Source organism: Rattus rattus, chromosome 2 (assembly GCF_011064425.1).
Source record: "Rattus rattus isolate New Zealand chromosome 2, Rrattus_CSIRO_v1, whole genome shotgun sequence".
NCBI classification, from domain to species: domain Eukaryota; kingdom Metazoa; phylum Chordata; class Mammalia; order Rodentia; family Muridae; genus Rattus; species Rattus rattus.
In genome coordinates this window covers 156,198,672-156,215,082 of record NC_046155.1, presented here as the reverse complement: position 1 = coordinate 156,215,082, position 16,411 = coordinate 156,198,672, and the positions used below count along the sequence as shown (strand labels likewise).

Below are 16,411 nucleotides of genomic sequence, written 5' to 3'. Positions count from 1 at the left end.
CTCTGTGTATTGCATTGTCCATGAAAGCTAACATGTCAAGGTAAGTGTCCATCTACAGAGACCAGTGAAGAACATGTGGGAAGTAGACTAAGTGAACGACAGTTCTTACACTGACATGGACACATTTGGAGGTGGGCATTATTAGTATGTGGAGGCATAGTGATGCTCTTTGCTCTTTATCTTATTAGGTATACATATCTGTAGACTTGATTAGTGCACCGAAAGAGTGGTGAAAGCACATCCTGCTGTGCTTCAGATGCTAAAAGAAATCATCTCAGGCTTGCTCTACTCCTTAAGCTCAAGTTGTGAGCTTGAATGTAGTCATTGTTGTAAAGGTATAGGCTTGCATCTGTTTTGGTTTGGTTTGGTTTTGAAGATAGGATTAATACAAAATGCCCTTTTCCTGTTGTAGATTTGTGTTCATATGGCTGTTTGTTCAATGTATAGATAGAGGAGTTTAAACTGGTACATTTCCCAATAGTGGACAGAGCATCCCTTTGATGAGTCAGGTGTGGTAATAGTTTGTAATTATTTTATATGCTGGGTGTTTTTTAGTGTTTTATACCCATAATCATTGGGGATTATGTTGTGAGAATTTCTGGGAGGACATGGCACACATGAGAGTACATAGCCTAGATTGGAAACCCATGACGAAGCACAATAACAATTACCACAAAATCCAGCTCGGTGAACCAGTACATTTCTTAGGGTTGTTTACAGGAATGGGGTTAAGAGGTTACTTACAAAAACAAAGACCACTCAAAAGTATCTGCATCACTGAAAATTCCACTCTGACAAGATTGCAACCTTGGAGTGCTCTACTCAACTTGAAGGGAGCTCAAGTCTAAGATTAACTCAGGAGCTCAGATGACCAGAATTTCCTACTACATAAAGTGCCTGGTATTTCTATAAAGAGGAAGGTTCTTTAAGAATTTTGCAAGTTTCAGCATTACCTAACATGACTTGGGTCACTGAGTTTCATGAGCTTCCCCCTCCCTTCTGAGGAAGGGTGTTTTAATTGATTTTCAATGTTCCACCCATTCCTGTGGTTCTTACATTCTGCCTGTTCTAACATGAAGTTCCCTACACCTTGGTGTAGGTGGTGTAGCCATCCATCTATGGCTAAGCACTGAGCTCCTATGTCACTTGATCTCAGAAACTCAATAGTTGTGTGTCTCTATGATACACCATTGCAAAAGAAAGCGTCTTTCCCTGATAGATTGCAGCTAACAGCAATTCTTATAATACTGAAATAAGCACAAATGTTTTAAGGGCAATTTGACTAGCAAACCACTTCTGTTTAACAATAGCGGTTGCTTGGCCAGTGGGACCTTTTGCATTCCTAGTCAGGTTTCTGTCCTCCTGTACAGAAACCTGTTGGTTGTGCCCACAATCGTGCACAGCAGGCACATTCTGACTGCCACAGGGCTGACAGCTGTGACAGTCTTACTTCCCGAAGCCCCCAAAACCCTCCCATCTTTATGAGATCTATCCATTACAGAGTGGACTTAAAGCAGTCAGCTTTATCTCTCCATGTCCTACAACCAAAGTTTGTGGTGTCTCGTTCTGTGATGCCACCAATACCAGTGGCTTATGGTTTGTGGGGCCTGTGGCATCCCTGACTAACAGTTGGTAAGGAAGTAACCCACCATTGACACTGGGATTCTCTTTTAATAATTTTATGGCCTTCAGTGTGCCCTTGCCTACCCATGAAGGTAAAGAGGTGAACTTTACCTACTGCTTTAATAACCCATTCTCTTTTTCAGTCACCCCAGTCCCAATAGTGTGTATGGTAGGTGGAAGTAATTATTGTACCTGTTGCCTTCAACTGACTCCTGCAAATCAGTATTTGCAAGCTGAAGACCATGGGCACTTATCAGTTCCTGGTTTATGCCCATATGAAAGGCTGGGGTGGGTGACAACCTTTTTAGTGGTTTTACCTATTGTTTGCTTTTATAAAAACACTCATGAGAGAACTGTTACACAAGTGAGGGTATGTTTGCTTCTCTTGATGACCAGGCAATAGCTCTACATAGTTGTGGTTTTAATATGCTTGGCCCAGGGAACGGCACTATTAGGAGGTGCGGCCTTGTTGGAGTTGATGTGGCCTTGGAGAAAATGTGTCACTGTGCAGGGAGCTTTGAGACCCTCTTCCTAGCTGCCTGAGGATGCTGAGTCTTCTGACTGCCTTCCGAACAAGATGTAGAACTCAGATTCTACTCCAGCACCAGGCCTGCCTGGATGCTGCCATGCTTCCTGCTATGATGATGATGGACTGAACCTCTGAAGCTGTAAGCCAGCCTCAATTAAATGTCCTTTATAAGAGTTGCCTTGTGTCATGGTGTCGCTTCACAGGAATAGAAACTCTAAGAAAATAGTCTATTTTCTAATCCTTTATGGAACAAGTTAATTGAAGTTCAATTTAATTTAAAGTTCATTTATTTATTTGTAAACATTTTGAAAGATGTAATTTATTTTTTAACTACTTGTATGTGCGTGTATATGAATATGAGTATAGGTTCTTATGGAGGCCAAACAAGTTGGGTCTCTCTTGAGCTCAAGTTATAGGTTGTGAGCCAACAGACATGGGTGTTAGCAATTAAACTTGAATCTTCTACATACATAGTATGCACTACTAATTTCTAAGACATTTTTCCTACCCATTATTTATTTCTGATGATTCGTATGTGTGTGGGCATTTATGTACAGGGTGCCTAAGGAGGCCATGGGTTGGTCAGATCCCGGGAACTGGAATTACAGGTGATCATGAACTGCTGGACATGAGTACTAGGAACTTGAGTTTTTCACAGAACTTGCTTGTAACTGCTGAACCATATCCCCTTTTCTCTGAGCAAGTTAGATTAAAGTGCTTGTCAATTCTGTTTGTCATCCCCTTTGTAGCTTACTCTACAAGGACCTTAGCTTTCTCAAGCTTCTTTTCAGTCACAATTTCACATGTCCCTCCCCACTATCAAGTTATTTTCTTTTTTCTTTTTTTTTTTTTTTTCGGAGCTGGGGACCGAACCCAGGGCCTTGCGCTTGCTAGGCAAGAGCTCTACCACTGAGCTAAATCCCCAACCCCCACTATCAAGTTATAACAGAGGATGAACAACTTAAGAGTATGAAAATCAATCAATGTCCCAAGACTGTCTGTAGCTCTTTCATAGTTAGAGGCACAGGATGTTGCAGGATTTCTTCAGTAAGTGTTTTAGCTATCAAATATGTCTTGTTAGAAACATAATACTCCCAAAAGCTTACACTGGTGCTTGACCCTTGCACTCTGTGCAGACTGTTCTCTGATGTTCCTTCCTTTACATTCACATGTGTGTCTTTTAGATGCTTTTCTAAGTATGTTAAGTACTCCGATGTTGCCATTATTACATCCATGCAACAAAGCCAACTTAGAGATGTCTGAGAACGTAAGAGCAAGTTCCAGAGCCACCATTTCATGACAGATAGTAGAATTATGATGACAACCTTGGGGGAGTACTGTGAATGTCTGCCCTCCACCATTTCAAGTGAATTCAAATTGGTTTTGACTTCCAGCAGCTTAAAGAATTGTTGAAATGCACTGTTGGCCAGCAAGATGGCTCCTTGGATAAAGTGCTTGCTGCTAAGCCTGAGGAACCTGAGAACCCATATAATGAATGGGAGAACTGACTCACCTCATACCTGTTCCATGGTAGAGTAGGCACCTCACTCCCCATCATACACCTCGCTCACACATCATAAACAAGTGGGTTTTTTAATGCATTAGCAAGGATTAATATAGAATGAGTCTGTTATCTGGCTTCATCATCCTACAGCACCTCCATGGGACTTGTGTGTATTTCCCTACCTCGAGATGCCTCGAGCTTCGTGGTTTAGCATAGGTCCAAGGGAGATAAATGGCCTTTTTTTTTTTTTTTTTTTTTTTCAGGTCTCAGGCTACACTCCACTTGGGTCTGGCTATTGGTCTGAATGGCACCTATAGCTGTAGTCATCCTTCTTGCTTCTTTGAAAGCCCCAGGCCAGGCAGTTCCTACTTCTATCTTACTGTTTTACCAAAAAAAAAAAAAAATGTATAGTTTACTCTTGGATTATTGCCCACCCTTAGTGCGAGCTTGGCTCTTTTTTTTTTTTTTTAACTTGAGTATTTCTTTTATACTTTTCGAGTTTTATTCCCTTTCCTGGTTTCCGGGCAAACATCCCCCTAATCCCTCCCCTCCCCTTCTTTATGGGTGTTCCCCTCCACTTCCTCCCCCCCCCATTACTGCCCTCCCCCCAACAATCACATTCACTGGGGGTTCAGTCTTGGCAGGACCAAGGGCTTCCCCTTCCACTGGTGCTCTTACTAGGATATTCATTGCTACCTATGAGGTCAGAGTCCAGGGTCAGTCCATGTATAGTCTTTAGGTAGTGGCTTAGTCCCTGGAAGCTCTAGTTGCTTGGCATTGTTGTACATATGGGGTCTCGAGCCCCTTCAGAGCTTGGCTCTTTTCATTTGTATTGTTTCCTCTGCATATCCATCAACTGCTGACCATTGCTCTGGTGTACTTGGGGGTTTCCATGGATGACAAAACATTTGACTTTAGTATTGACCAAAGCTTGATGTTTTGTACATTAAAAAGGAATCATTTAGTCCATGATTTGGCATGAGGCCTCAAGGTGCCATGTATGGTCCTCATTCCCAGGCAATTTTGGCTCTCCTCTCAGAGGAGAGGGAGACATCTTCCTCCACAGCAGATGGTTCATTGGGGAGTCTCTGCCCCTCCCTGCCTTCCATTCCCTCTGCTGAGGTGTTGGTCAGACTTAAAAGCCTTCCGAAAACTCACAAGCCCAGCATTTGACTTTCTGTCAACTGTCTTCCTCCTACAAACTCCATCTGGACCCAAATCTTGCCACATTTGTTTTTAGTAACGTGAAGTAAGCAGGGTCCATTGTGGATTTTCCTCTTTCCTCATTTCTTCCCTGACTCTTCAGCACCTTCTGAACTGACTCGTATGCCAATCTAGATCTTTCAAATCTGTGAAAGCAATTCCTATCTCACAAAGATCTCAGCTTTCCAACCTTATGGAACTCACCAAATCCACTGGGGTAGCACACCAGTTCTGTAGTCCTTGGTGAATTAACTTCTTTTAAAACTTTCCTTCCAATGCAGTTTTATCTCCCTCAGTGATCTCAGCACCAAACAGCTCTTGTCACCTTTACTTCATTTTCTCCCCCTTTGCTATCCAACTCTTCCCATTGTGTGGGGTTCTGCTGTGAAGTCAAACCTCCTTCAGTGGATATGTATTTTGGTGTCCTTTCTTTTTCTCCTGGGGCACTAAACAGTCAAATGTTCCCAGTCAAATGCCTATATAGTAAAAGGCTCATTCTTTCTTAGTCTACCTGGCTTCTTTTAAAATAAAGTTTCTGGACTAAGATCTTTTTTTTTCTTCAGCCCATATGTTGAACTGTACAATTGTAGTTGAAAACAATTAGTCAGGCAGTGGTGGTGCATGCCTTTAATCTCAATCCTTGGAAGGCAAAGGCAAGTGGTTCCCTGAGTTCAGGGCCAGCCTGAACTATAGAGTTGAGTTCCAGGGCAGCCAGGACATCACAGAGAAACCCTGTCTCGAAAATAAAACTGGAAACAAAAACAAAATTATTAATTGAAGTCTTTGGGGTTAAAAGATTCAGGCAGTTATGACTATTCTCTCTTGCTCAGTTCATTCTAAATATATCTTTCCAATCTTTTCTTACTCATGTTTCTTAAATTTAATTCTTCATAAAAATATTTTATTACTCCATATGTATGGGTGTTTTGCCTTGATGCATATATTTATATCACATCTATGTAGTACTTGAGGCTGTAAGAGGACATTAGATCCCTTGGACTGGAGTCCCATCCAATTGTGAACCACCTTGTCAGTACTGGGAAATGAAGCAGAGTCCTTAAAAGAACAGCCACTGTTCTTAACAGCCATCTCTCCAGACCCTTAAGTTTTCCTAAAAATCTTCACTTTGGGTATTTATTAGACATGTTAATGCTACTTGAAAATAATATTCCAGTCTCTAAAGAATGCCAATATAAACCCTCTAATTAAACTTTCCCATTCATGGGTCAAAGCATATTTCTGAATTGGAACTGTTTTTATCAATGGACCTACTTTGTCTGTCATAATTTGTTACCTCCCACTTACAGAGCACTGCCTCACAAAACCTGAGTTAATCTTCAACTTGGAGCATGGATTTGGGCCGTGAAGTGTAGCAGAAGCTTTTATCCAGAGCCTGCCAGATCAGTGCATGCAAACTGAGCAAAGGAGGTCAACAAGAAGATAGGTCATCATGTTGGTAGTGTGGTGATCTCCCCCCCCCAACAAAAAAACCTTATTTGATTCCCATCCAGATACCAACTAGCTTTGATTTTTATAATTTTGACAAAATGGGTTGACTATTTCCTTGATAATTTTTTCTCTGAATTTTAGATTTTCACAAAATTTAATCCCTATGTGGTGGTTTGTATATGCTTGGCCCAGAGAGTGGCAGGATTATAAGAGTTGCCTTGGTGGTGTCTATTCACAGTAGTAAAACCCTAAGACAGCCTACATAGACTTTAGACACTTTGATTTTTTGATAGAAGTTCTTATTTAACCTTTGAACTTGCAGTCTAGATAAAGCTGGCCTTTAACTACTAATTCTCTTAGTTTCATGACCCACATGGTCCTGTTCTGCTACCTTCCAAGATTATTGCATAGTTTACCTAAGTTCTCAGTTGTCCTCCTTCCCTCCCTGTTGTATACTTCTTTATTAGTCCTTTGCTGACAAAATCTTCCAAGCTTGGTCTCTGATGACCTCTTTTCTCCTTGAAGTACTTCCATTTCAGTAAATGTAAAATGAGAAAGAGATAATGTATCATGGCGAGATATGGACCACAGAGTATTTACTTAGATGAAAGAAAAAAAATGATGCAATTTTATTGTAGGAATGACTTAAAGCTAATCCATTACTAGGTAACTTGCTATTTGCTTACTTTAACTTTGAAATGACTTTTTCACATTTGTCATAGGATACACAGGTGAATATAAATTCAAGACTTGATACTTATCATGGTTACAAAAGAGATTGATAACTTGGATAAGTTGAATCTGTAGCTTCAACTGAGTCTTTAGCAAAGTTCTGGTATCCATCTGTAGAATGTATAAGAAAATGGAGTATCATAATTTCCAGGATGGTGGGTTAGAATTTTGTCCCATGTCACTATGTGAATATAAAAGGATAGTAGAGGAAAGGAGATATTCCAAGAAGAGATAATGAGAACATTTGCTGGAAATGAAAAAAAAAAAGGTATCTGGACATCCAGGATGAGGGAGGTACCCAGGAGTCAATGCAGGCAACCTTAGCCAAAATGCCCAATAGTGGGGAGATGGACCCTGAAGAGACCACTTCCAATAGCCTGACAGGACACCCAGTGGAGGGATGGGGACGCCAACCCACCTATAAAACTTTTGACCCAAAATTGATCCTGTCTAAAAGAAATTCAGGGACAAAGATGGAACAGAGACTGAAGGAACAACAGACCAGTGACTGGCCAAGCTTGAGACCCATCCCATGGGCAGACACCAATCCTTCACACTATTGCTGATGCTGTATTGTGCTTGCAGATAGCAGCCTTCTGAGTGGCTTTATCCGGCAGATAACTGAGACAAATGCAGATGAGCACAGCCATCCACTGGGCTGAGGTCAGGGACCCCTAGAAGAGTTAGGGAAAGAACTGAAGGCCCTCAAGGGAACAGCAACACAGGAAGACCAATAGTGTCAACTAATCTGGAACCCTGGAAGCTCCCAGAGACTGAGACACCAACCAAAAAGCATACACAGGCTGGTCTGAGGCCCTCAGCACATATGTAGCAGAAGGCTGCCATGTCTGGCCTCAGTGGGATAGGATGCATCTAATCCTGCAGACTTGATGTTCCAGGGTTGGGGGACATGGGAGGCTGTCCTCTCAGAGATGAAGAAGAAAGGGGCAGGGGAGGAACTCTGAAAGAGGGAACTGAAGGGGATAGCATTTGGAATGTAAATAAATAATTTATGAGAGAGAAACAGAGAGCAGAAAATCTGAAGGGAAATGAAAGAAAAAGGGAAATAATCCATACCTCACCCCTCATGACCATGAGCAGAACCAAAGTCACAATCTTAATGTAAACGCAGAATCCCAAAATCCTTTTACCTATAAACTGATATTCGTGGCCAGAAGAAAAATCTATGGTTTGGGAGGAGGGGGGATTTAGATACATTAGACTAGCCTCAAACTCATCAAATTACCAAGAGTTGGTTTTTTGTTGTTGATATTGTTTGTCTAGAAAATCAGAGATTTGTCACCTTAGACCCTTCTAAGGTGCACGGATTAAAGACATGCACAATCATACCTGGCCCCAAATGTCTTAATGAACATTATCTGCATATTCAATCCCACAAGAAAGTCTCTCATACTGGGTAAGGAAATCCTGTGAATAAAAGTAATAATGGCAACATCGCCACACAAAATATTAGTAACAGAGATACCAAGCTCTTAATACCAAAGTATATTCAAATGGTCACTACCATCTCTTTTTCGACTGTATTACCAACAACCCAGGTTTGAAAGGGGGATCTTTGAAAGATGGTACCTTGAAAGTTCTTTTCTACACACACAAGACTAAAAGGAAATGACTATTTTTCAAAAGTACAAAAGCAAAGGAACAGAGTCTTTAACACAGGCATGAACTGTTGAAAGTGTTGGAGAAATGAATGGAGATAACTAAAGATAAAGCCATGGGCAGTTACTTCTAGAAGAAGAATATAGGTTGTATCTATTTTATTGATAAGTCTGGCATGGCATGGTCCAGTATGCTTATAATCCCTCCAGGAGGCAAGTGTTTCAAGATCACCCTCCGCTATACAATGAGTTCAAGGTCATACAAGAGACCATGTATCAGAGAAGAAGAAAAATGTCGATTAAACATTTCAGAAACTATATGATAATGTAAATTTTCTGCCTAGCAATCAAATGAGGAACTATCTTATATATTAAGAAAATATATTTGCCAACCATTTATTCAATATTAGATGACTATTTAAAATAAAAAAAAATGAGCTAAAGAGATAGCTCAGCTGTTAAAGGCTACGCTCACAACCTATGTATGAGAATTTTAAATATATTCTTACAAAAATATAAGAACATTCAAATTATGAACCTTTGCGAACTATTGGTGTAATGTATATTTTTTCAGAAATGAAAAACAGAGCTACCATATGATGAGCCTATCCTGCCCCTGGATAAATATCTGATTAAATTAAAATCAGGAAACAATGGGGCTGGAGAGATGGTTCAGAAAAGTTAAGAACATCTTTTGCAGGTGTTCTGGGTTCAGTTCCCAACTGACCCATATGACATCTAACAACTGACAGTAACTCTAGTTCCAGGGGATTCAATGCCTTATTTAGGTTTCCTTGGATGTGTTATAAACTTAAGACAGGTGTGCACACACACACAAAATAAACATAACAAACATTAAAAGGATCGAGTAGCTATGTTTGCAGCACCATATTAACTGAAGCATTACTACAAATAATAGATATGGTATATTGTGGTAGAAATACCCTTTTTCTAAATATAACCAGATTAATGAGCGAAAGACTATATGAAATGAGGGTTGTTGGTATGTAGTCATATTAGCTATCATCTCCCCAGCATCTGTTTTTCTCAGTTCCCACATCAGGTCTGAGGACAAGAAGAGGTTGAACGATGATGCTATATTCATGTCATACATAAGACTGAGGAGGAGGTAGAGGGGCATAGAGTGGAAGGGCTCAAGATCCAATGAAACCTTCATTTTAATAGGTTTGTCAGGGAGACAGAACATTTGGTGGCAGCATCTGTGCCTTTTGTTTTCTTGACCTGGGTATGGTGGACCCATAGTGTAATGTTGCCTATTTTCATAGCTCTAGAAGTTGAGAAAATCATCATGCGGGGTCCTTTCAAAGTCAGTTCTAGTGTCCCTTTGGCTACTCACGTGACCCAGACATCATCACTAAGCTTGAACAAGGGGAAATTTGTGGGGGGTTCAGAGGTCTGTGTTTCTCACAGCCCAATAAACTGTATAGAAAACTGAAATGTCTGTAGTGACTTGAGAAAGCAATGGTTGGAATGTCTTCGCCAAAACCCTTTCCCTCAAGGCTCCAAGATGCAGTAAGATTTTATGGTCCAGATGTGAAGGATGACTTTAAGGCAGCTGTCTTCCAGATACTACAAGATCGATGCACATATGAACACAAAGAAGAGCACACACAGGACCTGCAGAGGTTCGAGCCAGACAGGATCCCAACACAAGAGAGGGAAGTGGTTACTGGATCCTTTAACCACTAGCCAGTGGAACACCACTGAGTATTACATACACTTAAGGGAAGGCCCCATGTCCTGGAGTAGTTTCATAACACACAACAAACTCAAAAGCTATTTTTGTAAACTTTCTCTGTCTCATGCTGATATGTTTGAGCTGAGTGTGTGTGTGCGTGCGTGAGTGCGTGTGTGTGTGTGTATGTGTGCATGCGTCCGTGCGTGAGTGCATGCATGCTTGTTATTGATATTTTGCCTGCATAGTTTGGTTTCTTGTTTTCTGTTTATATTTTGTTTGTTTTACAAAGAGAAAGAAAGAACAAAGTTGTGTGGGTAGGAAGGTAGAAAATAGCTGGGAGGAACTAGTACCTACCCTTTTAGTTGCCGATGTGAAGGTGCCAACAAAGATGTCAGCATGACAAGCCTGGGAAGCCAACCCCACACCATTGTAACTATTAGGGAAGGGTTCCTCACGGGAACTAGTGCCAAAGTGCAACATGCACACTCTATGTCTTTTTTATAAAGATTTATTTATTATTATGATAAAGCATACAAGAAAAGGGCACCAGATCTCATTACAGATGGTTGTGAGCCACCATGTGGTTGCTGGGAATTGAACTCAGGGCCTCTGTAAGAGTACACAGTGCTCTTAACCACTGATCCATCTCTCCAGCCCACACAGTCTATGTCTTTTTTTTTTAAATAAAAAATACATCTTTTTATGTAAAAAAAAATCACCAGTATTCTATTATAAAAATTCATAAAAATTATATGAATTAAGAGGCTGCATTTGCAAGGTAAAAGACTGAAAGACTATTAAAACTATATAAATTCTTTTTAAACTAAGTGGAACCTAAATTAAAATTCAGCAAGCAACCACACAATCCTTTCCTTCTCTTTTTCTACTTCTATGAACCAGAGCTTTTCTATGTACTCAGACTGGTCTTAGACTCTTGATCTTCCTGTCTTGGCCTCAAAATCCTGAGATTACAGACCATCACACCTAGCTCCAATCAGGACTCGTCTGAAAGTGAAAAGATACTGTTAAGTACTTTAGAACAAAAAAAAAAACCTCATAAATTAACAGAACCAGGCACAGCAGTGAACACACACCTGTGGTCCCAGCTACTTGTGGGGCTGAGGAAGAAGTCATTTAAGGCCAAGTGTTTGAGGTCAACCTTGGCAACTCAGCTACTCCTTTACCCCACTCCCCACAAAAGGAGACAGATCTATGATATGTATCCCGTCGATAAGGTAGGTGGGAAACTGTATTCCCTGGTGTGCCTTGCTCCCTCAAAGTCAAGGCTGACTAGCACAAGCACTGTGACATGTGGTTAGCACCACTAAAGAAGTAAACAGTTGCGGTCCCATTCCTTCTACTATCCCCCACCCCACACTGGAGACTGTATCTAGTGGTTTATGTGCTAGGTAAGTGTTCTAGCACCGGGCTTTACTCCTGGCCCTCTTCTTATGTTAGGACAGGGACTCACTGGCCTAGAACTAATTCTGTAGTCCAGGCAGACCTTAAATCTATAACCTGTCTCGGCCTCCCAAGTATCTGAGATTACAAGCCTGGGTGTCCTGCCTGACCTAGAGGTGGATTTTAACATGAAGGCTTTCCCCTTCCATGAGACACTTAACACACAGTGACCACAATAGCTGAGATGAAATTTCAATGGGTATTAAGTCTCTGGTCAAGCTCCTCTCCCCAATGATTCCGGCTTCTACAGGTGAGAAGCTGGCAGAACTGTGGGTTGGTCTACTGCATGTGTCTCCCTGGGACTGCTAATTTTCTGGAGGATTCTGGGCCAGATGCTGCTCCCATTCAACTTCAACCAACTTGTACAGCTCCAGTGTGGCCTGGGCATCTTCCACCGAGGAATGTCCACTTAGTCCAGTCTGGATGTCCCGACTCAGCAGCTTCTTGGTGAGATGCTTCAGTGACAAAGTGACATTTTCTGGGCAGTCAGCCTTACGGTTGAGGAGTGGTATTTGGGAAGTGTCTCGAGTGAGGGACTTGGGATGAAAGTACTGTAGGGCTTTGTAGTCATTGTGAATGGCATGCCCTACCACTACCTTCCCTGAGAGTATCTTCAAGATCCGACTCCGAGCAGTCTTAAAGGGGGTAGCATTAACCATGTGGCACTTCCGGATGCCACTCCACCTGGTCCGGTAGTCCACAATATAGCAGGGGGGGCGGATGTACTCATCATAAAGCACATCTCCATTGTAATTCCCGATGCTGCAGCGAGCCAAGGAACTCACACGCCCCTTGGGTCCCGTGCCCACCATTTCACAGTCCATTGCCACCATCTTCCTTGGCAAGCTTTGAGGGACTTTAGGGCACTTATCCTCTGGTTGAGCTTGGGTGGAGTTCTGTACAGCATTTTTCTTCAAGGGCTTCTTGTTGGAGCCTTTATCCTTTGACTGAGCTTGGGTGGAGTTTTCTGTAGCAATTTTCTTTTTCAAGGGCTTCTTGGAGCCCTTCTTCTGGGTGCGTCTCTTAGGCTTTGGAAGGGCACTCTGAAACTCCCCAAGCAAATCTATTTTAGCCACAACAGAATCAGTCTTCTTTGAAGGAGCAGGGGTCAGCCATGACAATGATGCTCTCTTGTCTTTGGACTGCTCTGAGTCCCTCTTGGAGGCAGCTGCCTCTTTCTTCTTCTTTAGGCATGAAAGGATCTTCGAAATGCTATCTACTCTTGAAGTTTCCCCTTTCTTTGGAGGTTCTGAGTTTAATTTAGACACCTTGCTAGGGGGTTGGTTCTTTTTACTCAGAAATCCTTTCTGTTCCAAGAACCTTCGCTTCTTGACAAAACGTTGATGTTTGGCATTTCCTCCAAATGCCTTTTTCGAAGGTTCCCCAAAGTCCAAATTCAGGAGTATGGTAGACATGAGGTCAGTGGATGGTGGGAGAAAGCTGGGAAGAGTGGCCACTGATGGAAAAAGGATGAGAGTCTCATTCTCTGCGGAATCCCATAGTTCAACACGAGGAGATCTGCTATTAGCCTTGGGGGCAAAAGTAATCCTGATACTTGCACCATAGGCCCCCAAGTTAGGTCCCACTAAAATCGCAAGCGTCCGGAGCCGGATGCAGGCGCGCGTCGACGTATGCCCGGACGGCAAGAACGCGGGCGGCAACGGGAAGGCGGCCGGCGCACACGCGCCCACAGCGCCCTCACCTCAGACAGCGAGGCCAGGGACTCGGAGTGAGTGAGCAGTGGCAACGGTGGTGGCGGCGGTGGCGGCGTGGGTGGGGGCGGGGGCGGGGGCGGGATGCGCTCCCCGGCCTCTCGGCCCCGTGGAGGTACAACTCGAAGGTGGTGGGCCACGGTCTATGTCTTAATGGACTCCACTCTTTAAATCAGGCACTGGGGGTCTTTTCCAATACCAATGAACGTGAGCACATGCCCACCACGCTGCAGGCAGCCATATCCATCACTCAGCCTCTAAAGAGATCTGTATAGACCACCACAGTGAACGCCAGCTCCAAGCCTACTACCTGTCTGCGTATGGTGTGTGGCATCAGCAGCAGATGCCTCAGTCCACAACCATTACATCCAGCATGATCACCCGGCCTGCCCTCAGCACTAGTAGCTACATCATCACTAATCTAGCTTTCAACCCCTTTAAAAGGTCCCCTAACATCACAGCCAGACTTCTGTCTCCCAGCACTCCTTCTCTGGTCTCTCTCTGTCTCTGTCTGTCTGACTCTCTCTCTCTTTCTGTCTCTCTGTCTCTCTGTCTCTCTGTCTCTCTGTCTCTCTCTCTCTCTCTCTCTCTCACACACACACACACACACACACACACACACACACACACACACTCATTGAGACAGTCTTTTTGCTCCTTCCACCTCCAATAAATCCCTTGCATGAAATCTGTTGCATGGTGTGATGATCTTTGCAGCATACCTTGGCCCTGACATACCAAGGTACTCTGCCACTAAATCCTAACATTGGTGCCAAACAGGTCACTCCACCTGCAACAGATCCACCTTCTGGTCCACCAATCCTTTGGCCTTCCATCTATCAATAGCAACTGGTGAATGGATCCTCTCAGTTGGCTTAAATGCTTCCCTGATTCTCTGGTACTCTTGGAGGCAGAGGTACCCACCTCTCACCTTGGGTGAGACTTAGATCTTGAGCATAGTTTTCACCTTCTGGCTTCATTCAAAAGTCAGGTATCAGTTACTATGTCTCCTTGGGTCCTGGTTCCCAACCCACAAGGTGACAACGTACTGTTTGTCTTGTGCTCTCTTCATTCAGTCCCATGTACTTGAAAAAAAAACCTTGGACTTCAGGCCTCAGACCTCCTTCTCTACCTCACCTCTGGGAACTACGCCATCTTTCTCTCCTGGCTCCTCCTGGGGGATGCCTCTTGGAGAACCTCCAACTGCTCCACTTAGCACTCGACTTAAGGGCCTCTGTCTTAATTAGGGTTTCATTGTTATGAACAGACACCATGAGCAAGGTGATCCTTATAAAGGACAACATTTAACTGGGGCTGGCTTATAGGTTCAGAAGTTCAGTCTATTATCATCGAGGCAGGAAGTATGACAATGTCTAGATAGGCATGGTGCTGGAGGAGCCAAGAGTTCTATATGTCGATCTGAAGGCATCCAGATGTAGACTTTTTCCAAAGGCAGGAGGAGGAGGGTCTCTTCTTCCTTGGGCAGAATTTAAGCACAGGACCTCAAAGTCCACGCCCATAGTGATGTGCTTCCTCCAAGAAGGCCACCCTTCCTAATAGTGCCAAGCATATTCAAACCACCAGAGCCTCTAAGCTTATCTGCCTTTGAGGTTGAATATGGCTTCAATATCCCTTAGACAATCAATCCAAATGGACCAACCAAGCAATTGGAACAGAAAAAAAAAAAAAAAAAAAAATGCATTCCCTATTTCCCTATTTCTTTTTTTCTCTGCTTCAAGTCCTGTTTGTTTTTGATTGGTCCCCCACCCCCACCCCCACCACTGTGTAAATGTCATATCTTTACATTAAGGCTGGTGGATCTGTAAATTTGTTCAAAGTGGGAACAGGAGCCAGACCTAGCAGAACCTGGCATCGGGAAGCAAAGGAGCAGGACAGATACAGAGTGCACACACCCGGCACAAACCTTTTCTCTCTGCAGCGTCTGATGCAAACATAACTCCCTAAGCTGTGTATGGATCATTTGCTTGTGAATCTGATTCCAAATTCTTGAGTCCAATTCTCCAGCTGCTGCTTCCCTCTGGCCCGCTGTACCCTCCACGTGGGCACCTGTGTGTGCCTCTCCGGCTCCTGCAGCCTTCTGCACCCACGTGGATGGCTACCAGCTCTCCTGCTCGCTCCTGGCGATCTCTGGCTCCGGCCCGTAGTCCCCCAGCTTCAGCCCCCTGCTCCTTCTTGGAGCTTATAGGAACACCTGCTCAGTGTTCCGCTTTGTGTCCCCTCTCTTCTGCCATAGACAGCTGGCCTCTGTCCAGACCAATGGCAAAATAGTGGCATGCTTCATTTCCAAATTCTCACAGATTGTAACAACTGCTGCCACCACGCAAATGACCCCAAAGTCTCATCTCTAAGGTTCTACCTTCCACTCTTAAAATCTTTAATCTCTATGATTTCTCTGAGCTCTGCTCTCAAAAAAAATCTTTTAAAATTATGCTGTAAGCTTTCATCTAGCTCTGGTAAAGCACTGCTACTATTAGCATAGTCACAAACCCAAGATTTTACATTTCCTTTAAAATATAGACTTCTAAATATAGACTTAAAAGTGAGTCTCGTTGTGCTAAAAATATTTATCTAATCTATATACATTCAGTCTTCTGGGTAGAGGGGAAAGACCCCACTTTCATGGTCTCTACGCATACTGAAAATCAAGGTCAAGTGAGCTTTGAGCCTTCTATTCCACAGGAGGAGTCTGTCTTCCCTGAACTCATCTTAAAGGACGTTCATGCTTTAAACCAGAAGCACTTCCCACGCTTCTACTATGATACAAAGGTGCCGAGTCTACTTCCCTTCTCAAGACGTTGATTTCAGTGCAGGTTACAAATGATGGTAAAGCTAATAATATAGCTAGATCCCACCTTTTTT

The 16,411-nt window shown here is 43.0% G+C and overlaps 1 protein-coding gene across 1 annotated transcript; it reads right to left on the bottom strand.

Annotated features, from left to right (window-relative positions):
- Positions 1 to 11,242: 11,242 nt before the first annotated feature.
- Positions 11,243 to 13,267, bottom strand: LOC116892240 (interferon-stimulated 20 kDa exonuclease-like 2). Its single transcript, XM_032893810.1, has one exon. It carries the CDS (start codon positions 13,232 to 13,234, stop codon positions 12,125 to 12,127), a length of 1,110 nt encoding a protein of 369 aa, XP_032749701.1. The 5' UTR covers positions 13,235 to 13,267; the 3' UTR covers positions 11,243 to 12,124.
- Positions 13,268 to 16,411: the final 3,144 nt, after the last annotated feature.